Source organism: Talpa occidentalis, unplaced genomic scaffold (assembly GCF_014898055.3).
Source record: "Talpa occidentalis isolate TD23 unplaced genomic scaffold, MPIMG_talOcc4v2.1 talOcc4.5, whole genome shotgun sequence".
Taxonomy (NCBI): domain Eukaryota; kingdom Metazoa; phylum Chordata; class Mammalia; order Eulipotyphla; family Talpidae; genus Talpa; species Talpa occidentalis.
The window spans coordinates 65,769,107-65,783,241 of NW_023604861.1; the positions used below are offsets into that span (position 1 = coordinate 65,769,107).

General features: G+C 43.5%; 1 protein-coding gene and 1 non-coding gene across 5 annotated transcripts in view; both read right to left on the reverse strand.

Moving 5' to 3' along the window:
• MPHOSPH8 (M-phase phosphoprotein 8) overlaps positions 1 to 12,279 on the reverse strand; it is a 49,466-nt gene extending 37,187 nt beyond the window's left edge. For 3 of the 4 annotated variants that reach the window (XM_054701313.1, XM_054701312.1, XM_054701315.1), the window contains exon 1: positions 12,000 to 12,279. In XM_054701313.1, the coding sequence (XP_054557288.1) occupies positions 12,000 to 12,209 (210 nt within the window). In that variant the 5' untranslated portion in view covers positions 12,210 to 12,279. The remainder of the gene's footprint in view (positions 1 to 11,999) is intronic. The other variant, XM_037527379.2, reaches the window with a different exon arrangement.
• On the reverse strand, positions 3,157 to 3,264 carry LOC119260003 (U6 spliceosomal RNA). Its single transcript, XR_005128647.1, has one exon. It is a non-coding gene; the product is annotated as a U6 spliceosomal RNA (small nuclear RNA).
• Positions 12,280 to 14,135: the final 1,856 nt, after the last annotated feature.

A 14,135-nucleotide genomic window follows, 5' to 3' on the forward strand; every position in this document is an offset into this window, starting at 1 on the left:
TAAATTGTCATATATAACCCGAATTTATGCTCTAGATTTTTTTTTTCTTTTTTCCTTTTTTAAAGATTTATTTATTTATATAAGAATTGGGGTACAGGCCAGATGTGCCTGAGTGCAATAAACTGCTGAGGGGATCAGCGGGCGAGACAGGAGAGGTCTGCCGCGCCATGTGGGTCGCTCGGTGGCCAGCGGGGATTGAACCAGCACTGCAGCGCTGTATTCAACTGCCTGCGTCACCAGGGAGGCCCGCTGCTCTAGATTTATGATTCATCTTTTTCATGAAAATCTAACCTCATTGAGAAGCAAAACTTAGTATTTTACCATCAGTGGAGTGCCATTACAGCTATATACTTAAAACCTGCCTGAATTTATTATATAACCACCAAGGCAATAGAGTTTCTAAGCAGAGTGCCAAGCACTGCACCTTCCCATTTTATCTTTCAATCATTTTGCCATCTATAGACAGACAAGGCATCAGCTTACAGCAGGACAAGAAACTAAGATATTATGGAAGAGTTGACACTCAACTTTTAAAAATAATCCTGAAAAATCATTATAATTTTAAATAGCCTTTATCAATATAGTTTTATGGTTCGGCCACTAACAAGGTTGGCTACTCATTCTATCAGTTGAGAATTTATCCACATTCTTTTTTTGTAAAACAGCGTACTGACTCCACGGCACTCCCGCACCCCAACTCTACGTTAGATACATTGTAAGAACTGTGAAGATTTACTTAAAAATGAAGAAATTAAACAAAGGTGAGACAGTATAGTTATTTAAGAAGTCTGCATGAATGGAGTGGCGAGTAAAGAATTCCTAGTTAAAGAATGCAGTACTGCTTAAAAGACAGCAGCAGCAGGCTTGGTCTTGATCGAAACATCATATGCAGTTATATGATAACTCTGCTAAGTAGAGTTCAGGCATATTAGCATATGGAAACAAAAGATCCTTACTTGTGAGCCACATTTTTGGATGTGTAAAAAAATACTGGCAACTCTGTTACTTAATACAGCTTTTTAAAAAACTATTTATTGTTCAAATGGGTAAAAAAATAGAGAGAGAAAAAAGAAAGCAAATATTAACAGAAGAATCTGGGCAAAAGATTGAGAGATTTTTTTTTTTTAAATCATTTATTTATGCATACAAGAACTGGGGTATAGGCCAGAGGTGTGGGGAGTGAGAGGATTCACCAGAGATATCAGAACAGGCAGACTGACTGAAATACACTGCTGAGGGGAGCAACAGGAGACAGGAGAGGTCTGCTGTGCCATGTGGGTTAGTTCCTGGGCCCAGGATTGAACTCAGGCCTTAGGGATGACAGCACTAAAACTTAATCCCTAAGCTACCAGGGAGGTCCAAACCAGATAAATTAAGACTTTGAGAAACACCAAAACAATGATGTAGACAATGGACTCTAATGTGAAGAAAAGCATTATTTCAACAGCACTCCACTTTGTCTGAGGAATAAGGAGGAGCAAGTGCAGAACCAGTGGGTGGTGCTCACAGCCAACTCAATGGCAAAAGGGAAAGCTTTCTGGACTCCAGCCCCATGACTTCCTGAACGGGGTCTGCTGGGAAATCAGGGCACAGGAGCTGTAAGGTTGACCTTAAAAAGACTGTGCACAGGGGCTCCCCTGGTGGCATAGGCAGTTGAGCGCGGTGCTGTGTAGTTGAGCGCAGTGCTGTGGAGCTGTCCGCAGTCTCTGCAGCGCCGGTTTGATCGGCTAGGGTCCCATATGGCGCGGCAGACGTCTCCTGTTGTGCCCTCTGCTCCCCTCAGCAGTGTATTTCGTCAGTCTGCCTGTTTACTCCCACTCTGGCTCTGGTGAATCCTCTCACCTTCCCGCGAATCTGGCCTGTACCCCGGTTCTTGTATAAATAAATAAATCTTTAAAAAAAAAGAAAGACTGAGCACAGGCTAGCTGGTCTTATTTTGGCTTCCACTGGTACCCATTCTGGTCTCTGTTCAGCTGACACTATCTGCTGATGGTACAGAACACATCTTGAGCGTATCTACACTAAGATACTAAAAAAAAAAGACCAGTAAATTAAAGAAAAAATAAAAGAAAAGGGGGAAGTTAATGAAAAAGCGAATCTTTCTTGTTAACAAGACAGTGACATTTTGTAAAAAAGCTTACTACTGTGTGGTTCCACTGAAACCAAGGATGATGTGATCCCTGCCTTAGTAGTCACCATGTGCTGGGCAGGATATAGGGTCAGGAGAGTCTCAAAATTCTTCAATATTCTTCTCTCTCTTAGCTTTCTCTTTTCTCACTCCCTTTGTAAATCTGTTTCTGGGTCTTGTCCTATATTGTTAAGTACCTGGGTAAGGACTCACAAACTGGGTCATCCCATTTTCTGGTTGCCCTAAAGCACAACCCTTCCAACTAGTATTTCTTAACATAAAGCATGTTTTTCAGCCAAGTTAGATCACTCACTGTGAACAGCCCACATGTTCTACACTTTGGGCCTGTCTCCTGATGGAATCATATCTGGAAAGCTTGCCTGACCTCCCTTTGTCTAACCAAATCCTAGCTCTTCCATAGGAGGAATTTCAGGTTTCACCTCCTCCACAATGTCTACCATGTCTTTTATATCTTTTACTTGTCTCTCCTCTGAACTCCTATAACATTTATTGCCTGCTGTTATTATTCATAAATTGTTTTGTCCTATCTGTTCATTGAAAAAAAAAAAAAAAAGGCTGGAAGACAAATAGCACAAAAATTTAGGTTCAAACAAGGTAAAAAAATCTCAAAAATGATCGAGAGATTACTGTTAAAATCATTTTCTCTCCAATTTCATCCCAATTTTATAAAATAGTACAGCAAAATGCTTTTATAAACTACATCTAACTTAATTTGATCTATTTTTGCATAAACTCTTCTTCTGCCCATTTTTTGATTGTGTTATTTTTTGTTGAGTTGTATGAGTTCTTTGTAGATCTTCAGTATCAGTCCTATGTCAAACGTATGGTGTGCAAATATTTTCTGTTCAGCAGTGTCCTTCCATTTCAGTAGTTTGTTTCATTGTGCAGACGCTTTCAAGCTTAATGCAGTTGCAGTTGTTTATATTCTCTTTCGTTTTCCTTGCTGTTGGAGATGCTTCGCTAAAGACATCACTAAAGCTTATGTCATTAAGTGTTCTGACTATGTAAAAAATATGGAATTCTTCACAAATTTGCATGCATATCATGCTTGTTGAGAGGTCATGCCAATCTTCTCTGTACCATTTCAATTTTAGTATATATGCTACCAAAGTCAGTTTTTTTTTTTTTTTTTTTTGCATTAACTCATAGGACACAATAACCAAGCATAAGATGTTGGCTTTGTTGGAACTTTCCATAAGACATCTGAATTGAGCTCTCAACATTTGTTCTGTCTAGCAGTCAGGGGCCATGGCATGGAAAGGTCTTACCAGACTCCACTGGCAACATTTGTAGCATTGCTTAAGATTTTCTCTTCTTCATGTTCCCAAGGCTTTTCTCACTGGGGACTCTGCCTGCCAATAGAGATAAGCTTCCCTACTCTTCTGTGAGTCTCTGGAACCCTAAAGACAAGGTGGCAGGGTTTTTTCGTCTTGACTCAGTTCATTCTCAACTCCCAGAAGCAATCTGGTCTCACCTGTGATATTCCAATCAAAATGACAGTAATATAATCATGTTGGCAATTCTCTAAGGAGAAACAAATTAAATTCCTTATTTAAGTTATGCAAAGAGAGATATATTTTCACAAGTGATAAGACTGCCTATTGCCATTTTTACATATTATGATAGTATTAAGGAGAGAAAAAATGTAAACACAAGATAGTTCTGCTCAGAGATATAATTTACCATTGTTGCAAATGAGGAAGCAAAACATAAAATAGTATTTCAAGTAGAAGTCAATGAAAATTATATCCCTGGGGCCTCCCTGGTGGGGCAGGTGGTTGAGCGCAGCACTGTGAAGCTGTCCGTAGCCTCTGCAGTGCCAGTTCCATCCCCGCCGACCTCAGAGCAACCCAAATGGTGAGCAGACCTCTCCTGTCTCGCCTGCTGCTCCCCTCAGCAGTGTATTTCATCAGTCTGCCTATTCTGTTCCCCGCTCTGTCTCTGGTGAATCCTCTCACCCTCCTGCACCTCTGGCCAGTACCCCAGTTCTTGTATGCATAAATAAATAAATCTTAAAAAAATAAATAAAAATTATATCCCTCTTCCATTATCCACTTAGTCCCATGTAGAAAATGTTAGCAATTATTACAAGTCTGTTTTTTTCATAAGCTCCGCAACTTTTTTATTCTCAGTTTCATGACTATGGAACTATAAACACTATACTAGTATATTTGTCAGAGTCCTCTTTCTGTGAATTTCTCTGAATACAAAGCAAACTACATAATAGCTTCTATAAATGGCAGACTTTAAAATAACAGTAATTAAGACCTGATCATAGGGCCTTCCCGGTGGCGCAGTGGTTGAGCGCTGGGTTGCGAAGCTGCCCGCAGCCTCTGCAGCGACGGTTCGATCCCCGGCCACCGGGGAGGGTCCCACATGGTGCGCAGACCTCTCCTGCCGCCCGCTACTCCCCTCAGCAGTGTACTTTGATCCTTTGGCCTGTTTTGCTCTCCACTCTGGCTCTGGTGAATTCTCTCACCCTCCCCGCACTTCTGACTGTACCCAGTGCATGTATAAATAAATACATACATAAATCTTAAAAAAAAAAAAAAGACCTGATCATAACAAAATTGAGGATGTTTGCTCAATTTTGTGTCATACATCATTTTAGACCAATAAGAACGGCCTAGTACTATTATACCTGAAGACACCAGACTTATTAATTCAAATATATGCTAAATAGGTTTAACATTTTTATCTATGACAATGTTTTCCATGAAGTTTCAGTATTCCCACACTGGCCCAATTCAACTTAATATCCTTTTCCACAAGGAAACAATTTTTTGGGTGTCTTAGAATTCCTTCCAACATCTCCTGTTTTAAAAAATTAATCAAATAATTTAATATTTTACAATTTTGATTTTCAGGGAAGTTTTGTCACAGACTTAAAACATTTATACAGATTTTTATGAAACATTACTAACTGCCCAAAGTGACGAAGATTTTAAAGAGCACTTCTACTTCTGACAAAGCTCAGCAATGCTGACAGGACTAGATTTCTGTCTAATCAGAAGCCTTAAACCATCAGAGCTTCATATTAAACAGTTTCCCAAAGCTGCGCATTATGTCCCTCTTAGCAGAGGAAAGAAATTATAGTTTGGTTTTATAACAGTGTAAACCCCAGGGAAAGGGGAGGTTCCTGGTTGCTCCATTCTAAGGAAGGGTGGTGTTGGGCAGGGAGGTAAAGCTAGAAAAGGCTAGAAAAAGGACTGAAAGAGGAAGACTGGAGGAAAACCAGGAAGAGAAAATGAGGATAACATCTGGAGGAGGCATGTTGACCAGAGACAAGTGAAGAAACCATGCCTGCTTCTTGCCCTTGGACTTGTACCTTTGTACCTTTACCTGACTTTATTTTTATTTTGTTCTTTTCCTTCCAGACTTGCCAGGCCCCTTCTGCCCCTTTCCTGTGGTTCCTCACCAGAAGGTACCTTAGACTTTGGCAAGCGCTTGGGCCTCCGTGGCCCCACTTTGGGCTAAACCTGTTTGGCTGGGCATTTACCCATGAGGAGATGGGTAACTTTGGGAGTTTAAATGGAAACCATTTTAACTATTGTTTTTCTATTGTACACTAATTATCTATTGCACACTAATTGTGTTAAAGCTCTTTTTCATTGAGGGTCTTATGCACTGGAGAACCGGAATGCCCCTCATTCTGCCCTGTTACAGATTAATGTAGGTACATTACTGATATTAAAGCTGAATTAAAAAAAAAAATCCCTTAAAACAAGCCATTTGATAACATAAAACTATTTTCCTATACTCTTTCAAACCTCCCACAGCTTTTTGTGCCCATTTCCCATTACAAAAATAACCAGTTATTTTGACACTAAAACTTTCTTAACCCTCAAAAAAGGTATGCACTCCCAATATATTTTTTTCCCTAAACACAAATTTCACTTTACTTGCAAGCATAGTTATTCCATCTTTAACAATTTCTTTTTTTTTTTCTAAAAATTTATTTATTTATGCATATTAGAGCCAGGGTACAGGCGAGAGATGCGGTTGGGGGGGGGGGTTGGTTGGTTGGTGAGAGGATTCACCAGAGACAGCGGGGAACAGAACAGGCAGATTGACCGAAGTACACTGCTGACGGGAGCAGCGGGCAAGTCAGGAGAGGTCTGCTGCGCCAATGTGGGCTGCTCCCTGGCCGGCTGGGGATCGAACTTGTGCTGCAGAGGCTGCAGATTGCTTCATAGTGCATTGCTTAACCCCTTGCGGCACCAGGGAGGCCCCATCTTTAACAATTTCTGGACTTGTACGATATGATAATAACTATCATACCATCGTTGTAGCGAGTATGTAAACTTTATCACTTGCATCCCTATCCGATCCCAGCCTTTCACAGACGCAGGCTGCGCACCTCAGACGCAGGTAGATGCTAATGAAACGCACATCTTTATCAGACACCAGCTCTCCAAGGATGATGACATAATAGGAAGAATGAAAGTAAATATTTTTGTTGTGATAACGAATTTGCAGTGAAGTAAATATTCTGGTGAAAGATGTAAATATTTATGTGCATATGTTACTGAATATTGGATGTAAATGTTATTGAAAATGTTGAGAAAAATAAATGCTGTAACCTAGCTTAGAGAAAGTACATAAACTGAGCGATCGCAAAGCACTTGGGCTCCACAAAGCTCAGGACCAGCACAGCACTCTGTGCGACCAGAGGGGTCGCACCCCTTGGAGATCCACCGAAGAAGACCCGGAACAACGTTCGTAGGCTGCGGCCGCCGGTCATCCCTGCGGAACCCAGACCGAATTCGAGCCTCCGAGTTCAAGAGATTGAACTGGAGCTGCCACGTCCAGGGCGACTAAAAGTGAGGCTGTGGTAAGCTATCGCTTGAGGGACATAGCCATAGGGTAGTGCTAGACATGGTGTTTGACTGTTGTGCGACTTGTGTGAATAAAGCATATTGAAAGGCACTGTTTATGGTCAGAGCTTTACTGGCGACACCTATCCTGAGGAAGCCCACCAAGGTGGTCTGCTTCCCTGCTGGCGACAATTATCCCTTTAGACTGGAATAATTATAAGTAATCTGTCACAATTTCTAAAACATGTTTTAAAATTTTTCTTTTAGGATATGACATAGTTTATTCATTAAATTCTTTGGCTCCCTGTCAATAAGGAACCAAAGGTATATCTAAAGCTTCAGTAATTTTAGACAGAATGATTTAGACAGTCAATGAATTCTCTTTATTAAACTTAGTAAAAGCTTAATTTTGCAAAAGTTAGTTGGGAAACTACTTAATGACTAAAGGAACAAATTTAAAATGGAGTTACTGATTGCAAGTTTTCATTTCTCCTAAGGGTGGAGTTGAAAGCAACTTAGAGTAGAAAAGTTAAGGATGGAAGTTTCCTGGAACTGGAGGTGGGGTCAGAAAAAAATCAGAGGTGGGAAAAAAAAAGGATTACAGATGCAGAATCAATCTGACCCCAAGGTGAGAAATTCCACACTAATTTCATCAAAGGATGAAATTATATATAAGGGTGCCCTTTGCTCTAGCAAAATGCAGCTCTCTGCCCACCTTTGTCTATGTAGATGCCTCTCTTTCCTTTTCCTCTTTTCCTTGATAAATTCGCTGTGTGCTGAGAATGGGAACAACTGCTGAATTCTTTCTCAGAGGGACCCATGATGATTGGGATCATCTGAACCACACAAAACCTCCAATCCAATCTAACTGGAATTGCCTGAAACAATCATTTAACCCACTCTTTAACTTGGTTCAAATGCTTCAAGTTACCAAAAGTCTGAGAAACAAATATTCGTTAGCGATTCTTACCATCATTTGCTTAAAGCTCAAGCAAGTTTATATTGAGGTTTCCCACAAATGACTCCATTTTGGGGCCGCTTCTTTTGATATTAGCCATAGAACCGTATGAGCTCAATTCAGTTTCTTTTTCTCGTTGGATAAGTTAATTCTGATTTAAACATGGAATAAAACTTTAATGCTCATTATTATAATTCTCAGACATGAATGCTTTAAATTAAATCACTAATAGTTCTCATTTACCAAAACTCCTACATCTGATTTCTTGAAAAACACTGGGTTAGTTTCTATTATATTATAATTTACAAAATACTTATAACCCAATTTTAGAATCAATTCTATTACTGCCATCCAGAGATGAAAGACACAAAGGGAAAGACTGACAACAGAAAATGAGACACAGAGATTTCTTAATTTTCTTTTTAAAATTTCAGCCATGTGTACTGATTTTAAGAAAGTTATTTTACCAATATTTCTTAAGACATTGAGAACTTTCATTGATTCAATTTATAAACAGTTCTTAACTAACTCCTTCAGATAAAAAAAAAATCGTTCCTTAAATTTGCGTTTCTAAGAATGGCTCTTTGGTTGCTAAGATGGAGGGGCTCTTTGGTTGCTAAGATGGAGGTTGAAAATATGCCTCAGTTTCCTAAGACCTATTGCTTTTTCCTTCTCTAAAATCCTGCATTTTGGATTGGTGGACTTTGGAGTTGTTTCTGGAGTCACACCATAAGTTTGGTAAAGATTCCATTTGTAAGATATGGACAGCTTAATTCCTCAAAGAACTTAGGCTGTACCCTTTATATTAAGTTTAATACATCCATTAGCTACATTTTTCCCAATGTACTTTTCTATTAAAGATGGTAACTAAGATTCTTACATGCTAGAATGTGTACTATTTAGCTATTAAAACCCCTAGTGTCCAAGATTAGAACTATTCCAAAAAAAACCAAAGAAATGCCGTAGTCACCCTGAGGGTTTGCAATAGATATTAAATGAGGTCATGTCTTTGTCTTTGTTGAGCCTAGGGCAGTCCTCTGAAAGTTAAGAGAAAACACCTCATTCAATTCTATGATTTATCTTATGAAGGATGGCCATCAGAAGGCCACAAGAGATAGGCTGAGGTATATTTTCAGACTGTTCATAATGTTCATGAACATTCTATCATTCTGTGACCCTAATCAATTCTTACAAAATCTGAGGTTTTGAGTTTAGCGTGTAAAAATACAGTTTTGGAAATTCAAGAATTCTCCAGTGCCCTTGGTAGCCTAAGGGAATATTTGATTTAATGACCCAATTTATTGATGAGATTTTGTAAAACTAGGGCCATAACCAAGGTTTCAAGCCTAATTTGTATTATTTAAAAAAATTTCCCTATGGGGCCTCCCTGGTGGCGCAAGCAGTTAAGATGCAGCACTATGAAGCTATCCACAGCCACTGCAGTGAGTTCAATCCCCAGCCAGGGAGGTGACCCACATGGCGCAGCAGACTGCTTCTGTCTGCTCCCCTCAGCAGTGTATTTCAGTTAATCCACCCGTTCTGTTCCCCACTGTCTCTAGTGAATCCTCTCACCCCCCCATATCTCTGGCTTGTATCCCAGTTCTTGTATGCATAAATAAATCTTAAAAAAAAAAAGTTCCAATGGATAACCAAAATACTTCTCTGTATTTTCTTCTCTGCAGTTCCCTTGTCTTTACTGACTCAAATTTCTTCCAGTAAGAAATTTAGACTGAGAGAATTCGAAGTTTTTTAATACATCCAATAAACAATTTAGAAGTTTTATAACCAGTGGCTGAATCCAAAGACTATTAGAGGTTGTGCCCTCTGGAGGGGGCTGCTGGTGAGAACTGATAGCCCTAGGGAAAATGTGAACAAAGTATGGCATTTTGGGGTGGAGACTGATAAGAAATATATGGGACTGAAGAAACAGCCCCCAGGATTTGGAGTTTAGGATTCAGCATTTTCGGATGTCAGCGATTCCCGAGTCAGCAATTTCTGTCCCCCGACCATGCAGATCTTCCAGGAGGCTGTTGCAGGCCTCTGAAGAAAGTGGAGCGGCTTCCAGCAGTCAATCTCAGAGAGGAAAAGTTCAGAGGCTTTGCAGGTAGCTGAGCAACTGAAACTGTTGCCAGTTTTGCTGACCTTACAGCCTGGCAGGGAAAGCAAAGACCCAGAGTAGGCACCTTACTGAGCTGCATGAGTGTGGCCATTTGTTAGGTAGTTCAGTTGCTGCGGCTGCTGTTTTGAGAGTTTGAGTGTTGCTTGTCTGATGCTGTGCTGAGGCGTCTCATCAGCTCTAGGGAGCATCTCCTCTTGTGTCTTCTGTCGTCTTCATGAGTTGGATCATGGCCTATGATCTGGCTGCCACATGCTCCAGGTCTGCAGTGGCAAGAAGATGCCATCTTGGGAGTGTGGCCTATGGTTTGGGAGAGGAGTTCTGTGTCCTCAGTGGTGGAAAAACACCATCTTTGGAGTGTTTGTGTTGAGCACTTCAAAAACACTGGACACTACTTCGGGGGAGGTAAAGGGCCATTTTTGGCCTCAGCAACTCTTTCTTTTTCCCTGATTTGTTAAATAAATCCCATTATTGTTGTTCTCTCAACCTGAGTAGTTTTGCAATTGTGTGCATGGGTGAAGAACTCAATGACCAATAAACCATTTGGGCAGTGTTCTTGGCCAGTTTGAGGGCCCCTTGCTGCCCTGTATCAGTTTGTCCAATTTAACATCTATTTAGCCAACCAAAAAGCATTTTTTATAGCTTAAAATCCAAAGTAGTTTACTCTGGAGGCACAGTTCCTTTCCCAGACTTGGAAAACATTGGGGAAATGGAACGTCTACCCATGGAACAGAACAGACTGTACCTCAAGGTGGAAAAGACCATGTCTTGAATTGGAACATAAAACAGCACATCGAAACACAGTGCAGGAGATCATTTCTCAAAACAAAATATCCCAGAAAGAATAGTTCTTCATTTGAAGACTGAAAATAAGAGTCTCAAGAGGGCACCAAAGGAAAAAGCTAGAAAACAAATAACTTCTTTGGGGAGGCAGCAAAAGTTCTGGGAGAAACAAAAACCAATGGATCAATCAATACAAAGAACAAAAGTTCTTAAAATACTATAGATCACCCAAGAAGCTAGCTTAACTGATATCCAAATCTCACTTTCCAAAAAGGTTTGGACCTACATTACTGAACAGATACCAAGCAACAAGGTTTGTGGGCAAAATCTTAAAAGACAAACAGAAAAGAGAGAAAACAAACACCTTCTTGGGGAAAGCAACCAATATTAAGGTGAAAATTCTTTAAAGCCAAAAGGTTCAATACCAATTATTTGTTTTATCCAGAAATCCTTTTCTCTTATCCATTTAAACAGATTTCACATCATCTCTCGCCTTCGTGCTTCGTGGACAGAGATTCAGGAGTCTGACTTGGTAAGAATTCTTACCTTTTAGTCGGCTCTTGTCAGACATCCAGGATCTCTTTCCAGGGCAGCTTTCAGAATCGAGCGTCCAGCCTGTAAAATATCTTCTGGCTTGCTCGACAAATTGCCGGGAAGCAAAGGAAATCATCCTGTGCCCCTGTGGGTTCTTCTAGGCTGGGAAATAAGCAAGCAAGCATCAGACAGAGTCCTAAGAGCTCTTTCTGGCTTTCCCTCGTCAGTCAGTCTGATGCTTGTTTGATTATATGCCAGCCTAGAAAAACCCACGGGGTAAGGGATGCTTTTCTCTGCCCCCGCTCCCTCTTCCTAGCACCCAGCAATGGCCCAATCATGTACCTTAACACCGGTGACCATGTAAGCCCGTCGCCAACTTCTATACCCTTTTGAGCCTCACACACCTCACCCCAAACTCCTTCACCTCTTCTACTAACAACCCTTTGTAGTAACATGTCCTCACGGCCACAGCCCCAGGGGCGAGTTGAGCGTCCGGCCCAGCCGCCGGGTGTCCGCCTGCTCGCCGCTGGCCGCGACCCCCGGCCCACGTAGCGCGCACACGCCGGGTCCCGCCCGGGTCCCGGGAGCCGGCGTCTCCACCCCAGCCGCACGCGGCCTGCGCGCTCCCCCGCCCGCACGTACCGCATCGGTCTTCATGTCCAGGATCTTCTCCACCTCGAACACATCCTCGCCGTCCTCCTCGCTGTCGCCAACGGCCTCCGCCGCCTTCGCGGCTGCGTCCTTCTCTTCGCCCCTGGCTCCTGTCCCCTCTCCGTCCACTTCGGGCGATTCAGCGTTGCCGCTGGCGCCCGAAACAGGCGCTGCAGGCACGCTCGCCCCCTCCGCCGCCATAACGGGAGCCCCACAAACCGCCGAGAAAGTGCGGCGACGACACACAGCCCGGGGCTTCCAGCGCTCGGCGCCCGGCCCGCTTCCACTCGGGCAGCGTGACGCGCCGCGAGGGGAACCTGCCAATGGCTGGGCAGCACTCTGGAGTGTCAGGCGCATGGCCCAATCAGAGCCAAGCGGGCGCTGCCAGGCCGCGCGGAACCTGCGGGAAGTGGGTGGGCGGGCCAACCGGCTCCGGGCGGAAGGGCGGGGCAGGCGGCGCGGTCTGGACGGAGTGGGCGGGGGCGACTACCTGCGGGGAAGGGCGGGGGGGGGCCGGGGAACCTCCTTGAGGCGGGGGAGGGGCCGTGGGGGGCGGAACTTGTTGGGATTGGCCGGGGGAAAGGGCGTGGGTCGGAGCCCAGGACTGATTGGCCGCCGGTGCTGGGGCACAAACCGGAAGGGCTGGAGGCTGGCCCTTCGCTCCGGCTCCGAAGCCACCGCTGGTGGGGCAACAGCCTGGCAGCGCGCGGGCAGCGGCGCCACGACTGCTCCCGCCACCAGACGCGCACTGTGGGCCCCGGCTGGAGGCCCTCCGGGAAGACTTTCTAAGAAAAGGACCCGTCTACTGAGGGAGCGGAATGGCCATTGCAAAAACTGTATCATACACAAACACAGATATTAAATATATACATATATATTAAAGATTTATTTTTACTTATACAAGAACCGGGGTACAGGCCAGATGCGCGGGAGGGTGAGAGGATTCACCAGAGACAGAGCAGGGAACAGAACAGGCAGAATGACGAAAGACACTGCTGAGGGGAGCAGCAGGCCAGACAGGAGAGGTCTGCCGGGCCCTGTGGGTATTTCCCTGGCGGCCGAGAATCCAGCCCGCCCTGCAGAGGCTGCGGAAGCTTCACAGTGCTGCGCTCAACCTGCTGCGTCACAGGGGAGGCCCTATACATACATATTTAATCAAACATAATTCAGTGCTGAGACATAGGGCAAGTTAGGGTAATTAGGCCGTTTTAGGGACACTGCAGGAAGGGACCTGGGAGAATCGAGGAAGGCTTCAGAGATAAGGGCAGCAGGAGGAATGTAACTAATTCCACTAGGAAAAACAAACATCCCAGGACCAAGGACAACATTGTTAACGCTGGCTTTGGTTTCCTTCAGGTGGTAAAGGGAGGCAGAGATTGGAGAAATAGAGAATGATTTAATTTACCGACAACTTAAAAGGGCAGCTATTTAACTTCAATGCAGAGATGCTCATCCTGTTAGGGGGAAAGGATGTCCTGAGCTAATCCCATACAGGCTTTGTGGACCCCACCCCCACTCCAGACCAAAGCCATCAAGACATTGGGAAAGACAAATTCTGTCACCACCAAAGGGAAAGTGGCTGGGACCTGAGGGCGGCGTTAAGCAGCCAGGTTGGGTATAAAAACCAAACACGTGGGCCTTGGGGGCTCTTGCTCTGTCGCTGGCCTCCTGGCTTCACGGCTCCTGGCTGGCGGCCATCTCTCAGAGTGCCATTAGGGATTCCTGATCGGTGGATCGGGTAGGACGCATTTAAAACTTTGTCTCCCACTTTTCTCCCTGAGCTGTACATTTCCTCATTTCCCCTTCCCTTGTAAATAAGCCTTTTATTAACCTTTCACATGTGCCTACAGTAAAGTATTGATAAGTCCCTTTAAGCGCGCAGGTGAGGACCCACAGTCAGGCACCCCGTTTTGTATCGGGGCTGCCCTATAACAGCCCGAGGACTGGGCCATAAAGATAAATAAGTAACAAATGGGGAAAGAGAAAGCTGTTAGATAAGGAATGTGAAGATCCCCTGCTGGTAGCAAATTAAGTAAAACAGCCCAGAACTAACCAATCACAGAGAGACTGGTGGAGCTTTAAAATAATGAGGGAAAGAAGGTATATATTCCCTGAGAGACGACCCCA